Source organism: Meleagris gallopavo, chromosome 20 (genome assembly GCF_000146605.3).
Source record: "Meleagris gallopavo isolate NT-WF06-2002-E0010 breed Aviagen turkey brand Nicholas breeding stock chromosome 20, Turkey_5.1, whole genome shotgun sequence".
Taxonomy (NCBI): Eukaryota; Metazoa; Chordata; class Aves; order Galliformes; family Phasianidae; genus Meleagris; species Meleagris gallopavo.
In genome coordinates this window covers 5,062,370-5,076,956 of record NC_015030.2, presented here as the reverse complement: position 1 = coordinate 5,076,956, position 14,587 = coordinate 5,062,370, and the positions used below count along the sequence as shown (strand labels likewise).

The 14,587-nt window shown below is 41.5% G+C and overlaps 1 protein-coding gene across 3 annotated transcripts in view; it reads left to right on the top strand.

The window, feature by feature from the left end:
* Nucleotides 1-641: 641 nt before the first annotated feature.
* The window catches only part of ASPSCR1 (ASPSCR1 tether for SLC2A4, UBX domain containing), a 34,886-nt gene continuing 20,940 nt past the window's right edge, over nucleotides 642-14,587 (top strand). The window contains exons 1-5 of one of the 3 annotated variants that reach the window (XM_010721356.3): nucleotides 642-775; nucleotides 4,927-5,027; nucleotides 11,533-11,590; nucleotides 12,381-12,454; nucleotides 13,141-13,579. In XM_010721356.3, the coding sequence (XP_010719658.1) occupies nucleotides 734-775; nucleotides 4,927-5,027; nucleotides 11,533-11,590; nucleotides 12,381-12,454; nucleotides 13,141-13,579 (714 nt within the window). In that variant the 5' untranslated portion in view covers nucleotides 642-733. Of the gene's footprint in view, nucleotides 776-4,926; nucleotides 5,028-6,289; nucleotides 6,392-7,059; nucleotides 7,199-11,532; nucleotides 11,591-12,380; nucleotides 12,455-13,140; nucleotides 13,580-14,587 lie in introns of those variants that run through there. The other 2 variants (XM_019621677.2, XM_019621678.2) reach the window with 2 other exon arrangements.

The following is a 14,587-nucleotide window of genomic DNA, read 5'->3' as shown; positions in this document are numbered from 1 at the left end:
GAGGGCTTCCCGGCGCCCGCCCCGCTCGGCCTGGAAGGCCGTGTGGAGCAGGCCGTAACCCGGAGCTGCTTGCTGAGCCACGAGCTGGTTTTACTCGTTGCCACGGCAGTGCGAGGTGCTGTGTGGCGATACACCAGGAAACGGCCCGTAGTTAGCATTGGGAGAGAGGGCAGTGCATACAGCACAGTTCTAGTGATCCTCCAGAAAGTTGTTTTCTTCGAATTAATCTCAGTGGGTTTTCCAGTGTCCAAGTCCATTCACTTGAGGCAGATACTGAAATCTTTCCATAAAAATGTGCCCCTGCTTCTCCCCCTCATGCACTTGCTCTGATTCACTGCAGGACCCCTCTATTGCCTGCTGTTCTGACGCCTGCCTTTACAGTGAGAAAGCCAGCAGCTTGCCAATCTGACTGGCAGCAGCATACCTTGTTATTTATCATTGAATCAGTGTAATTTAGCTGATGTTTCTCTGATATTTCTCTCATTAGAGCTTTGGGGATTTTATCTGTGACTTCTGTAGTTTTTGGTATTCTGCATCATCACGCCTTATGGCTTACAGCCAGAGTTCTCTTGCTCCAGACCTGGATGTTAGGTCACTAAAATGATGTGACAGTGGTCTGTGATGGTTCCTGATGTTTTCACCTGCTGTATTTTTCTTTAGGTTTCAGAGAAGTGTGTTGGATCTCACTTTACAGTGGAGATTTGCCAGACTGCCCAACAATGCCAAGCTGGAGATGGTGCCAGTCTCTTGTAATAGAGCAGGAATTGGAAACACGGTATGTTCATTGCAAACGGTGACCTGCTTTGTTTTATTTTCAGTCCTGCTGGATGTGATCCTGTCAGATCTAATGAGCGGGAGCATGTTTAGGCTTGGCCAGTGCTCGAGTGGAGGACCACCCAAAGAATAGAGGAGGTGTGATGGAAAGTAGTTTGGTAGCTGGAAGTCTTTGCTTACAGTCCATATGGTCATGGAGGGTAGGAGGGTTCTTTTTGAAGAGCCAAAGAACTTAGCAGTCTTAAATATATCTGACCTCAAAGATTGCTGATGACTTTGTTCAAAAGCTGAGTTAGTTCTCTTTCCCACTTTCTATTTCAGTTACTGTAGTTTGCCTCTGAGTTTCAACTAAAATCTCAGTTTTCTACAGAATTCACAGTAGTCACACAGCTTTATCACTTTCTCTGACATGCTCTGTCTAGCAGTGGCCTTATTTATTATTACTGGCAAAGGGCTTATGGGTGCTTTGTTCTGTAGGAATTATTGTCATCTTCAGGAGACTTAGATCTTTTTATGCTTGTCATTCTAACGGCTGGAGGCACAACTTAATGGATATGTGTTACTGAGTATAAACATTTTATATAGTAAAATCTTATTTAAGCAGTCTGGAAATGAAAATTTGTCTATTGCTTAAAGTCATCTTTTTTTTTTCTTCTTTTTTTTCTGATGTGCTTAATAAGGAGCTTCTCAGATTTTGTGTAAATCTTCAGGTCTGTTGATCTCTTAATGTCTGCCTGCCAAATTGTGACAGTGGTATTTTGTTGTCAGTAGTTACTTTGGCTGTCACATCAATAAACTCATGCATACGTTGAAATTTGAACATTGTTTTATTAGAAGGTTTGGGGTCTCCACTCTGGTTTGCTGTGGGTGTGTTTTTATAGCTTTGGATATCACTAATGTTCACATTTACCTTTAAAACTTCCATATGCTTTGTTCTGGTGCTAACATCTCCTTTCTGACTCTGTGATAATGATGCTCAAATCATTTAAAAGAAAGAGCAAAACCAAAATACTATCTGGGAGCATATGCTGCAGTTTTCAGTTAAAATAAAGTTATGATGGCATGAAGTAATTCTTCCAAATGAAAGTGGTTCTATCAGAATGGTACAGTGATGACTGCCTGAGCTTTGAATCTGGTTTGAGAGACATCGTACTGAGGGGAACAGTGGTTTTATTTAAAGAAGATGGATGGAGCCTATCAGAGCCTATTAGAAAGGTTGGGAAGTGTGTATTGTAGGAGAAGGGTTATAAGGCGGAGTCACAGACTTTGGTCGTTGTGAAAGCTAATTAAAATTGTTATTTAGTTGTATTTCAACAAAATAATCCACAGGATTAAGAGCTCTCTTAGAGTACTTGTTGGTGTTTGAAGGAGTTGAGAAGGCAGAGCAAACATGCTTGCAAATGGTGCAGTCTGAACAGGGTTGCTGTTCCATAAACTAAGAACAGACACTTCACTAGAAATAGTTTTGTGGACAATATAAGAAAATACTTTGTAAAAATAAATACATTTGACCAGAAGAATTCCTTCTCGCTGAGAAAGAGTTTCACGTTCTGTAGGAAGTTTAAAACAACTGGATAGTTCTAGGGATTGAACTGATGCTGTACTGTGGCCTAATGTGGTGGCTGTGCAGATGTGAACTTGATCACACAGCTTGGTTAAGGGAATGTTGGGGTGAATCTGATTCTGTGCCATTTGTTATTGAGCAAATTCTCCCTGTAATGGCAGGTGGTCTAGGGGCACGGTCAGCACAGTTATGGTGATAAAGTTATTGTTTTTTTGCTTATGTGCTTGTAAACTTAGAGACACCAGTGCCTGGTATAATAGTCTTCAATTATTTTATATGAAGACTGAGATTTTTTTAAAAGACTTTTCCAATTGACTGACTATGACTTTCTTGACATACTTAGCTTTGAACTGTTGCCCAAGAGACTGATGCAACTGGCAGTCTGAATTTCAGGGCCAGATTCTGGTAGAATGGTGATATCAGCTGTCATCACTCTGCTGTAGCTGAGGGTAATCTCAGGTTTGTCTTCAGCATGGAAGAAACCAGGAGGTCGTGTTAACGGTGGGCTGAAACTATTGCCTTCTGTTAGCTGGTTGTTGATGATGCCACCGTGATTCCCATCTCCAGCAGATCAAAATCAGCAGTCCTGCAAGGGCTGGTGGGAGCTGCAGCAGATGGTAAACACACTCCTCCAAAGAAATTGCACTATATGGTATGATTGTTTGGCTGCTAAGCCTTTTCTTTGGGGCTGTTCCTCAGCTTGTTCATTTTGGAAGTGCCTTTTATTGATTGATTTTCCAGTAGAAGTTTTCTATAAAGGATGCTTCATGAGTTAATAAGTGTAGCTGTTCACATTCCAGGTTGGAAAACACCTGTTCCTTTTTTCTTCTAATGCAACGTGCAAATATTTATGAACTTGAAATTGTGCATTAAAATTTGGTGGTTAGGAAGCCTTCGTGAATTGCAAGTTACATGGATTGTCTTTTTGGACTTGGCAGTAGTTGGTTTGGTCTCCAGTGACATAAGAAAGACAATTTTGAACCATGCTTGTTGTTCCTATGTGTAAATGTGCAAATTATGTTATTTATTAGGCTTTGGGAAGGCTTTTTGCGTGCTGATGCTTAAGTCAACAGAGCTTTGTGTTGTGTGGGTATCACAACTTGTGCAGCTGCATCAGTTCTGTCCGAGCCACTGGGATTCATTTAATAGAGCTATGGAGCTTCTAGCTGCACAGTTTCAGCTAGTGTGAATCAGAGCATTTCAGCTGCTTGTGGTGGCGTGTGGTTTGGGACTCTTGCATCCTTTCTCTGTCAGCGTCTCAGTTCATGGTGATACAACATTCCCATCAGACCCCCCTAACAAGCACATCTGTTACCTGGGAGTTGGTATTTTTTCACTGCCTTGCACTGCACTGTTAGAACAGTGTATGAGCTGAGCAGTGCTGAGAAAGTGAGCATTGAGAGGAGCAGATCTTGGGCTGTGGTACGGAGACTAAGGCCGAGTTTGCCACTTGCACTGAAAGTGTTCTCTGCAGAGCTCCCTTGTAACGTGACCCCATCAGCTGCTTTCAGTGCTGTTGAACTCTTCTGTCAAAGTCTCCTCTTTTGGCTTCTCTTCTCACTTTTTCCTGTTCAGCTCCCTCCAATTGTTCAAAAGGTCCTCCGTATTCCATTTCACTTTCTTTAGGCTTTGGCTTGAGCTCCTTCTCTCTCCCTTCTGCCTGCATCTTCTGGCTCTAGTTGGCACATACGCTTCCTTCAAAGTCATTTCTTTTTGACTCTGAGTAGATATGCAGACGTGGTAGTGAGGATCAACTGCAGTGAACTCATAGCTGTGCAAACATTGCAATATTTGGAAAACAGTGTGATTTCTCTTTTTTCCATCCTGTTTCAAAAGGAGATTTTATTTTTAAAAAGGGCTCCATTTTTTTTCTTCTAATTTTTACTGTCACTGTAGGGTTATTGGAAAGTCAGGAATATTCATTGTGCAAGAACATTTCATAACAAATAAATGTCCTCTAGAATTCTTGACAATATTTAATGGAGAAGCAGAGTTTGGAGTCCAGAGAAGTCCTTGCAGAATGATACGGGTCGGGCTGGTGGATGTCTGGACGACAGAATCAGATCTGTTGTCCTGCTGTTTCTGTAGACAGAGGTAGTAACAATAGCTGGTATCATGCTGTGCATTCTTACTGCGTGAGAATACACTACAGGTTGTGCAGCTGAGAGATTCATGTCAGATTATTTTAATGGTAATTTGCTAGCTGCACTGTCAGCTTGGATTCTGAAAGCAAAGCTGTTAATTGCATTCAGCAAACCTTTTGAAACTGAAGTCATATGGTTATGTTAAATTTTCAGTGATGTGAGAAGATACTGCAGTGCTAATGAATCACCCAAAGGAATCTATTTGCTGGAGAGTTGAAGCTATACTATTTGTACCAGAATAACTTGTTACAGATATTAACGAAGATATTTTAATCAACATTTGTATCTAATGTAATCGCTTGCAGCAAGTGCTTAGAAGGAAGTTGGATTTTTTGGATAGCTAGCTAGCTAGCAATGATTCTAGAGATCATTGAAATGGTGAAGAAAGTTGCAAAGAAAAGGGTTTTCCTTCAGTATTTATAATTCAGCATGTTTTTCCTGTAGGTTCGGATTGCACTGCAGTTAGATGATGGCTCCCGTTTGCAAGATACCTTTCTCTGTCAACAGACTTTGTGGGAACTTCTGAACCATTTTGCAAAGACCAGGTGAGCAATGCAGTGAAAAAAATGTGTGTTTGAATAGATCTCTATGTGACAGTCTGTAGTTGCAGTTACAGAGCTTTCTGCTTTAACACCAAGTAGGCAGCTGCTCTCTTCCCTTTGGTCCCCAGTGGGATGGAGGAAGAGAATTAGAAGGGAGGAGATTAGAAAGTTTATGATTTGAGATAAGTGCAGTTTAATAAGTTAAAAAACAAAACAAAATTAGCACACTCTTGCTTCATCTGGTAGAAGGGGTTCTTAAGCAGGTTGCTGTTGCTTTTGGGACTTGCTGTCATGCAGATCTTCAAGGAAGTCTGGAGCTCTCAGCAAGCAGCGCAGACCCTCCAGAAGACTGATTAAATCCAATCTAAATGGAAGAAAATCTGGTGTTACATTTATGAAATATGTACATGGATTAGAAATCTTACTGTTCGAGTCCAGTTTTAATTGAGTGCTTTCTTTTGTCTTTAGTTTTGACTTAAAGATGCTGTATTGTTTCAAGATGTCAAGCTAATAAACTTTTCTCTATAGACAGTTCCTTTTTTGTGGCTTGGAAGATGTGGCAGCCATTCTATTCCAAATAGAATTTCCAAATCTAGGTTATGTTTTTCTATTGTAGTTGGATTCACCTTTCTCTTGATAATGTGTCACTTCAGAACCTGTATTTCTATCTTGTTCTTCCTCTTGCATTCCTTGCCTTCTGCCAATTGCTCTTGGCTTTTTCTAATGTAACTGGAGAACTTGCTTCTGTTGCCTATTAATTTCTTGCTCCTCTGAACAGATGCTGTATTACAGTATTGTGCAAGCAGTACTTTTTGTTATTTTCTCAGAGTGCTCAAACATTGATCAATCTAAGATGCTGGTGGCCTTCTGTCTGGAGTGTTGTTATGTCTCCAAGGCTGCGGTGCTCGAAAAGCTGCAGAGTGAGTGGTCACTGGGAAAGGAAGGGGGATGATGAAGTTGCTTTCAGTGAAGCTCAGCCTTTCAGCATAGGCTTAGAGGGTGCAAAGTGATGGATTGTCATGCACATTGAGTTGTAGCAGTTGCCCAATGGTCGGCACGTGTTAGCATTAGCCTAACGTGTACCTGCAGGAACAACTTCAGCTGAAGTTTAAAGTTGCTTATTCTGAACTGCTCTTGAAATAATTGAAGAAACAGAGTTCTGGAATTGAATTGGCCAGTGTTACCTCAGTATGTCAGGTAGTACAATTGGACTGTGTGACTTGAGTTGCTCTGGAACTGTTGCCAGGGTAAAAGAACTAATTCTTTGGACCTCCAAGTGATGTGCTGTTGGTTTGCTGTCAGCTTAGCTCCTCCACTGCCCCACAGGAAGATCAAACGAGGACCTAGTGTTGGCCCAAGGGAGGGAGGTGGGATCATGGGGTCTGTCAGAATCATCACCATAGCAGTTACTGCTTATTTCCTGCACTCCCATCTAACTCTCCTTGTAGTATTTGTGCAGCTTTGTGGGGAATCGGCTTATGTAGTTGATTCAGCTGAAAAACAGTATTTTCCTTAGGTCAGTCTCCTAATCCAGTTAAGAGCTGTCTCACAGACAGTTGTGACAAGAAGTGTAAGATGTCAGAAATAAAGAACCAAAGGAGGAAACAGATGGGTAGGAATGGTTTATGTCAGTTTTTCTACTCAGCATTTTGTATCACCAAACAATAGTTTGAGGAAATGCTTGAGGTAGTCTGAAGTGGTACAAGTGAGTCTTACTCATTCTTCTCACTAACAGTGAGGTCTACTCTCTGGCATTTACTCTTAAGTCAAAAGGGACAGTCTGCATGTAAATGCTAGACAGAAAATAATTATTTTTATTTTCTGGTAGAGGAGAGAGATAGGCAAGAGAGGAATGGAGAAGCAAAGGCCAGGTGTTGGGGTATTTTAAGGCCTCTCTTGAACCTTACTACATCCTTGGTGCCTCTGGGAGGAGAGGAGTGCCTGTTGCAGTTCAGGAGCTGCCAGACTGTGGAGCTTTTATTTGTTACAGGTTGTTGTAACGCTAGTAGTTAATCTGCACAGTGCTTTTTTTAAGGTTATAGCTGCCACTCTATTCTAAGCGTTAACTTTAGTTCATGAGGCACAGCTGTTCCCTTCTGCCCTCTGGAAGCTGAGCTCAGACGCTTGGGTGGACTTTGTAGACTTCTGATTGAACTCAAAAAGCAGCAAAGATGGTGAGTGTGATGACAAGCTGGATCTATAGCCATACATTCAGATTTTGTGGGCTGTGCTGTTTTCCAGCGTGTGCTGACGCAGTTGACTGGTTAGCAACCAGTCAACTAATTGGTGACTTCTGCTGAATCTTCCCTTCCAGTTTCCAAGTGGAGACGTTTTCCTGGAATGCTCGGCTGCTGTAAGTGCGTGAGGGGAAGTATTCTAAATCCACTGGAATTTCCCCCAGGTCTCCAGCGTCTATCTTGGCTAATTGGGTCTGAAGAAGGTCTGGAAGCTATTGTCAGGCTGCTCCTCCTCTCAGCATGCGGCAGTCCTTGCACAAGATGTTTACAGGCCCTGTCAGATCACTACATGGAGGAATCTAATCTGCCTGCCGTTGCCCTTCTAAAGAGCAGCACATCAAAGAACTGACGATGTGTTTGATGTATGTGCTTGCCTCAGTGAATGAATGTAATGGATTAACAGCAGCTGGAGGAGGAGCCTGCTGGCTTACCAGAGTTATACGAAAATAAGTCTCCCTGGGATCTTTGCTTGGAGTCTGTTCTTCAGAGACCGTTTGAAGGCACAAGTGGTGGGTGCCCTTTTAGCATCAGGCCTGGGAGAGCTGTTGCTTTGCATTCTTCCACTCTTGCCCCTATGACAGCTTCAGTAGCTCTGTAGATTGTTTTACATGGAAGTGATTGCAGTCTGGATGCTTGAAGGCCGTTCTGGCAATGACTGTGACTCTGCTAACTTTGTGGTAGGGAATTCATTCATTCAGTTTAGATATTTTTTCACACATTTTTAGAACTCTGTTCAATTAAAGGATTCCTTGAATTGAAGTGGAAAGAGATTCTGGAAAGGTGGATGGAACTAGGTTGTGTAAGTCGAATTAGTTTCCTCTCTTCTTGGACTGTTTAGTGAAGATGTGTGTTCCATTGCACCCTAGCTTCTAGCATCCTAACTGGTGATCATCAACATTTTCTGATAGATTACCTGAGGTTTATGTTTTTATTTCCATGAGCTGTTTTTATCTGCCATTTTCCGTGGTTCCAGAGAGAAACTGCAGCCTATAAAGTCTGCACTATTTCCTCCATATCTCAGCAGCCCTTTTTAATTTTTATGCATTTTGATGGGGGCTTTCTGTAGGGATACAGGTGATCCTGGTTGGAAGCAAAAATGTTAAAAGCAAAGTAAAGATCACTGTCTGTTCTGGGTTGCCTGGAAAAGTCTGAGCATGCACAGCCTGTGAGGTTGTGCTAAAGACAGTCTCCTAAGTGCTATTTTGTTCCAAACTTCCAATCAGGAGACAAATTGTGGGGTTGGTTGCTTTGTTTTTTTGCCTTAAATCATCAAGGTTTGCATTCCATACCAGACTGCAAGCAGAGCCCACCCTTTATTGCAGACTTGCTTACCCCCACCATGGGATTGGGAAGAGGCAAAGTGACAGCTGCAGAATGCCTCTTGAGACCAGCCTAACTCTGAGGTTTCTGACAGCTTGAGCGTGTCCTGGATGCTGATGCTTTGCTGCCATTGCTTCAAATACTCCAGCAGCTGCAGTATTTATAAACACAACTGCAAATAGGGTCTTCCTGGTATATGGGAGAATGCCTGCAGTAATGGAAGCAGCTTTTCTTCCAACACTGGCAGTGATTGCAGTGACTCCAGTGTCTGAGTAACAGCAGAAAAAGGGTCACGTAGGAATAGTTATACTGGAGCAGAAAGCTGTTCGTCTGCTACAGATTGTTTCCTGCAGAGCATCATGTATGGCTTTCTGTCTTTGGCTGAGTATAAGTGATTGCAGAACTGCATGTGGTTGCAACCTATTTTAGGTTGTTTTGGTGTTGTTTCTTTTTTTTTTCCTTTTGAACTAGAAACTTAATTGTTTTTCATAAGCTGAAGCTTGGCTGTAATTAGGATGCTGTGGGCATGTCTGTCACCTTCTTCCTGCATGATGGCATTTGGTACGTTGGCTGGGAGAAGTGTGTTTTCCCTTCCCTCTGCCTTTAAAAAAGGAGGGGTACCTTGGTACCATCAACCCATTCAGCTCTGTTGCAGTGGATCTGATAGCAGATCTCAGCCCCTCACTTCCCTGAACAGAACTCGTATCCCAGAGCTGGTTTTACATGTTGCTGTCTATGGATTTGTTGAGTCTAGCAAGTGAGGCTCATCAGTTTGGTTGTGACTCGCCTTATCCTGTATCACCATGCTGCTGCATGCTTTATTTAGAAAGGTTTCAACCTTTAGATCAAGGCTGGAGATAGGCAGCTACAATTAAAGCAAACAGAAATCTGAATTCTGGTCGGTACTTAACTGGTTTGCTCCCCCACATCCTCCATCTAGAAGTCTTTGATGTGCTCTTACACTTGAGGATTACACAAGCATTGAGTACTGTAGGTTCTCAAATGGCACTCCCAATTCTGAGCAACTCCTCGTTGCAGCTACTCTGCTTGCATTTCTCTGAAGCTGTGTTTTGAGTCCTAAATGTGAGAGTCCTTGGTGAATTTTCTCACAGTTTAATGCCTATTTCCCTCTTGTTTTTTTCTGCTCTGTAGACTGGCTGACTCCTCCCCTGTTCCATTTGTTTTGTCACTTTGTACCAGAGTAAATAAATTCATATTTGGCAAAACATTGATTACATATGTATTCTTCTAAGCTGCTAAACTGTGATGTATTTTTGGACACAACAGAGAGACTATGTAAGACACCGACAGAGTTATTGGTGTTATGTTACTCCAGTTGGGCATTATGATGACACTTAAGGTTATTGGAATCGCTGCTCTGCAAACAATATGTTGCATTTGGGGACGCAGACTCATCTCCTGCTGTGCGCAGATAAGATGCTCCTCAGTGAAGCTGAGAGATGCCTCCGAGCAGGACGTGTGGGAACATAAAGTCAAGAAGTAATGGTGTGAAATGATTCTTCTCTACAGTGCAAGGGAGGAGTTTTACCAGTCACTCAGCCAAAGTGATCACACAGTGTACATCAAAGTGGCAGACTGCACCCTCCTAAGTGTATGCTGGGCCAAAGCAGTTCTGATGCTAGAGTTAGCATCTGCAGTGATTCTTTCTTAGCTTGAATGCTGAGACTATTGGAACCAAACTTGGTTCCCACAGTTAAGCACTAAGACTCTTACTAGCTGTCTGTCCGAAATTCTGCTCAGTGACTTATTCATGTTTACAATGGAAGCTTCTCCAGAAATGAAAGGTGCACAAAGCGTGTGACAGTTATCTCAGTAGAATTTAAAGAGGCTTTTTTTTCTTTTTCCGTTAATTAACTTTACATTGATACAAAATAACTGATTTCTGATGGGATTCTGAGTAATATCCTGAATATATACCTTTATATACCTTCACATTTTGGCAGTGCAGGAGCACACATGATTCTGCATGCTGTGGGCACTGCTGAGCGCATGAATAATCTTGGATGAGTGAGAGCTGAGACTTGCTGTGATGGACAATGATTGTCTTTTCTTTTCCATCTTCTACATTTGATCAAATGAATGTGTAATAAGGATTCTACTTGGTTTTCTCAGAATTGCTTATCATGAGAAAAATGGGAAAAGAAGCATCTTTTTAAGAGCAGCGTGTTGGAGCTGTCATCTCAGCCTTGAGCTATTTTTTCCTTCCTGTATGCTATGAATCATTCACTGAGGTCTTCTGCAGATAGCCTGTCATTGCCTTGCATCATTGCCTTGTTGGAATGCTTACCTGTGGGCTTATCTTCACTTTTTTTTTTTTCTATTACAGCAGCCTTTCCTTTGGCTTTGTTTTGACCCAGTCTCCATAATCTAAAAGCTTCTGCTGTTTTTAAATCTCCCTGACACTAGGGCAGACCAACTCTTTGTCCTTACCTCGTCAGGTTAGGTTGTGGTTGGACTTGATGGTCTTGAAGGTCATTTCCAACCTGAGCAGTTCTATGATTCTTTTCATTTGTTTTAGAGAACTATTTCATTCTGTTTGTTGCTATGCATACATGGAAAGAAACTGACCATTCCTTAAAGAAAATATAGTCTATATACCATCACCGACTATTGAACTTAGAACAGTACTTGGTCAGTGAAGCACACCAAGAATGATGTTGAATTTGTCAACTAGGATGGACTTATTTCAAAATTAGCTGGAGTTATTTCTTTATTTTTGAACTTTGATGGCTGTGTTTAAGGAGCAGTGAATGTGTTGGAAGGCATTCTTAATGTCTAATACTGATTCTGTGAGCTGTGTAACGACTGTTTCTGGAGTAACAGGGAGAAGAGAGTGTTTCTAGCTAATTTCACTTCACTATTTCTCTACATTGGTTTTGGAAGAAATAGACTGCTCTACAGATGCTGCAGTATGTTGTTCTTTATTGCAGGGAGTTTCTGGAACAACGTGGTGAATTCTGCCCGGTCTGTATTTACATGCGAGATGAGGTAAGGCAGCAAAGCCTTCTTTTCTTCTGCCTCTAAAATATAAGGAAAACTTAGCCCTGCTTTCCAACCTGGAAAGTGTTTCTTTTGAACTTTCTTGAGAGGGGAAGTAGAAAAATGTTGGTCTTTTCAAAGCCTGACAAGTCTGTATGGAAAAAAGTTCTCTTGGAACATAACCCTGGGCCGGTTAGACCTCTGAGCCCATAAAATGAGCTCAGTGACCTGTTTGTGTTTTTCTTTCCAACATCTTTTAAAGCTCGAGTCAAAACAGTGGTTTCATTTTAATAAATATTTGCTTTTCTCCCTGTTTTGATCTTTTGCTATTAATGTTTTGTTTAAAATTTTGCATGTGTGTATTATGGAATTTGGTCTCCCTAGCAGTCCCCTTTACTTCCCACTGACCTCTGTGGACATATTGTCTTTATTCTAGAACTGGTCATTACATGCAGATGGGAGGTGTGTGTAATGAAATCAGCCATCTCTTAGCTCAGAGATGTTGCCTGGTTTAACTACTGACATAAAAATCCTGCTTTGCTGAGGCTGGATCGGGTTTGATTGTACGCATGGGACAGAAACATATATCTTATTTTCTATGAAGATAATTTAATAGTGAATTTGTTACAGCAGTACAGGTGAATACAGATGGATTCAGGTTTCATTTCTAACTGCGGAGTGTTTTGAGTTGTTTCTGGTGCTGTGTGGTGGTTGTTTTAATGCAGACTTCTTTCTACAGAGACCTATTTACAAACTCTCAGGTAGGCAGTTGCTGTAATTTCTCCTCTGTTTGTTACAGATCTCAGGAAAAGATGCACTAGAGAAGACAACGCTGAAGTCACTTGGCCTGACAGGAGGCAGTGCTATTGTCAGGTTGGGAGGAGCAAGTTTGAGATCTTTGTTTTGTATTTTCACTCTAGTGAATTTGTTTTGTTCAGAAAGAAAGCATGAAAAAATGTTCAAAAAGACAAACATCACTGTGCTCAGTAATTACTGTATTTGCCTGTTTATCTGAAACTGCTGCCCAGATGTGCTTCCCACAGCTGCAGATGCTGGCACCGACCAGTTGTGCGGATTAAAGGGGCTTGTTTGCTTCTTCTTTTTGTCTTTTTGTTGTGTTTTTTTTCTTTTCTACCTTTTCCCCCCCTCTAATTTTCTGCCTTTATTTATTTATTTATTGTTTTAATCTCTCAAACTCTGCAGTGCCTCCTGCTGACTTCCTGGGATGATAAAGTGGGAGTCAGCGATTGTGCAATCATCAAGCTAGTTCCTTCCATTCCTTACAATGTGGATGGAAGGCAAAAATGATTAAAAACTGTGCTTTACATCTGACTATTGTTTGTTTTTTTTCCTTTAAGGAAATTTTATTCTCTTCCTGTGGAGAGAGTAGTTCCTGTTCTGTTTTTACCCCCTTCCTAATTTCAGAGCAGTCAGAATAAGCAGATTATTAAAATATAGTCTACCCAACTCCATTGCATCTTGGTCATGTTGAGAATGGGAAGGACAGTGCTGTTACTAAAAATGATTTATTTTTTTGTGTGTATGTGTCGTCTTTTAAGGGTTGTCATGAAGAAATGCAGTTTGTCTGGTCAGGAGGAAGCAGTGGATACCACAGCACAGAGTGATGAGCAAGTAGTAAGGCCAGGCTCTACTGAAGGAGCAGAGGATGTGCCTCTACCTCAGACACAGACATTCCCGGCGGTCTTGGATCACAGGGATGAGGTCTTGTCTTTAAACGACTGCACGGACGAGCAAGACTCAATTAGAGAATCAGATGCCAGCTTGGAGGAGCTGTGTCCTCCCTCAGAGTCCAAGTCTACCCCATTTGTCCCTTTTTTTGGAGGTGGACAACGTCTGGGGGACTCTTCTGTGTCTGCACCACCTCAGGAGTTAGATATGCCATCTTCAGAGCTGCCAACAACTTTCTCTAGCCCTGGAGGCCCTTCTAAGCCAAAAAAGTCTAAGAACAGCCAAGAACTGCAAAAGGAACAAGAGCAGGTAAAAAAATGTTTGCAGTCAATCTTTGTATTTTCCCTTGTCCTTAGCTGAGCTCCTCAGAAGGGAAAGGTGTTTTAATATTTGTGTTGGATGCCATGATGTCATACATACAGTTCTGCCAAGTGCTGCATTTTTACTATAGGACTTAGGAAGGATGGATGTTTATGAATTTACGTGTTGTCCAGAAGTAAGAAAAGCTTTGAACCTTGAGATATTTTTAAAATGATTGGTTGTAATGGAGGCAAGGCAAGTGCATTAGGAACGTAGTCCAGAAGCACTTTTATTTCTGCCTTAAATTTCATAAAAAGCTAAATTTCTTCAACAAATGCCTGTTGTCACCTGAGCCCTGTTTGCTCTCTCCTGTATAGTTTTACTATAGATAAGCAGAATTTGGCCAGGCTTGTGTTTTGTAATTCTCTGGAGATGCTTATTGCTACATGTGGCTGATTTACCTTCTGTGTGATCACCCAGATACATGTCTGCTACATTTTCCCATGCTGAAAGGGATTACCTTTCTACTCCTTATATGTTCATGTCCTAGGAATGGAAGTAGTCTTAACAAGTATGTTGCAACTTGATTTCATGCCTATCATATGCTTCTAAGGTCTGAGAAGACTGTGTTCCTAACTCTTAAGCTGTAAGGCATGAAACACTGAACTCCACAGTGAAGTAATGTGGTTGTAAAAGCAGTATCCTGTGCTGGTGGTTGTTAATATCTGCTTCCTCAGGTCTTCTGTCTGTAGTCACTCTGGCTTGCAGTTTTTTTTTTTCTGCTGATGATGTGGTAAATTGTAAGGGCCACAGATACAGGAAAGGAAGTTTTCAGTTACAGTTGCATCAGTCTGGCCAAACTCTAAATATTTGAAAAAACGAGGTCTGGACCTCTTCCATTCAGTCTTTTATATAAAGGTGTATTCTGTCTTGCTTTAAAATATCCTGTTTCTTCAATAAACCCTACCTCTCGTTAACTCTTTTTTCACAAATACAAATTGTGCATCTACCTGTGTT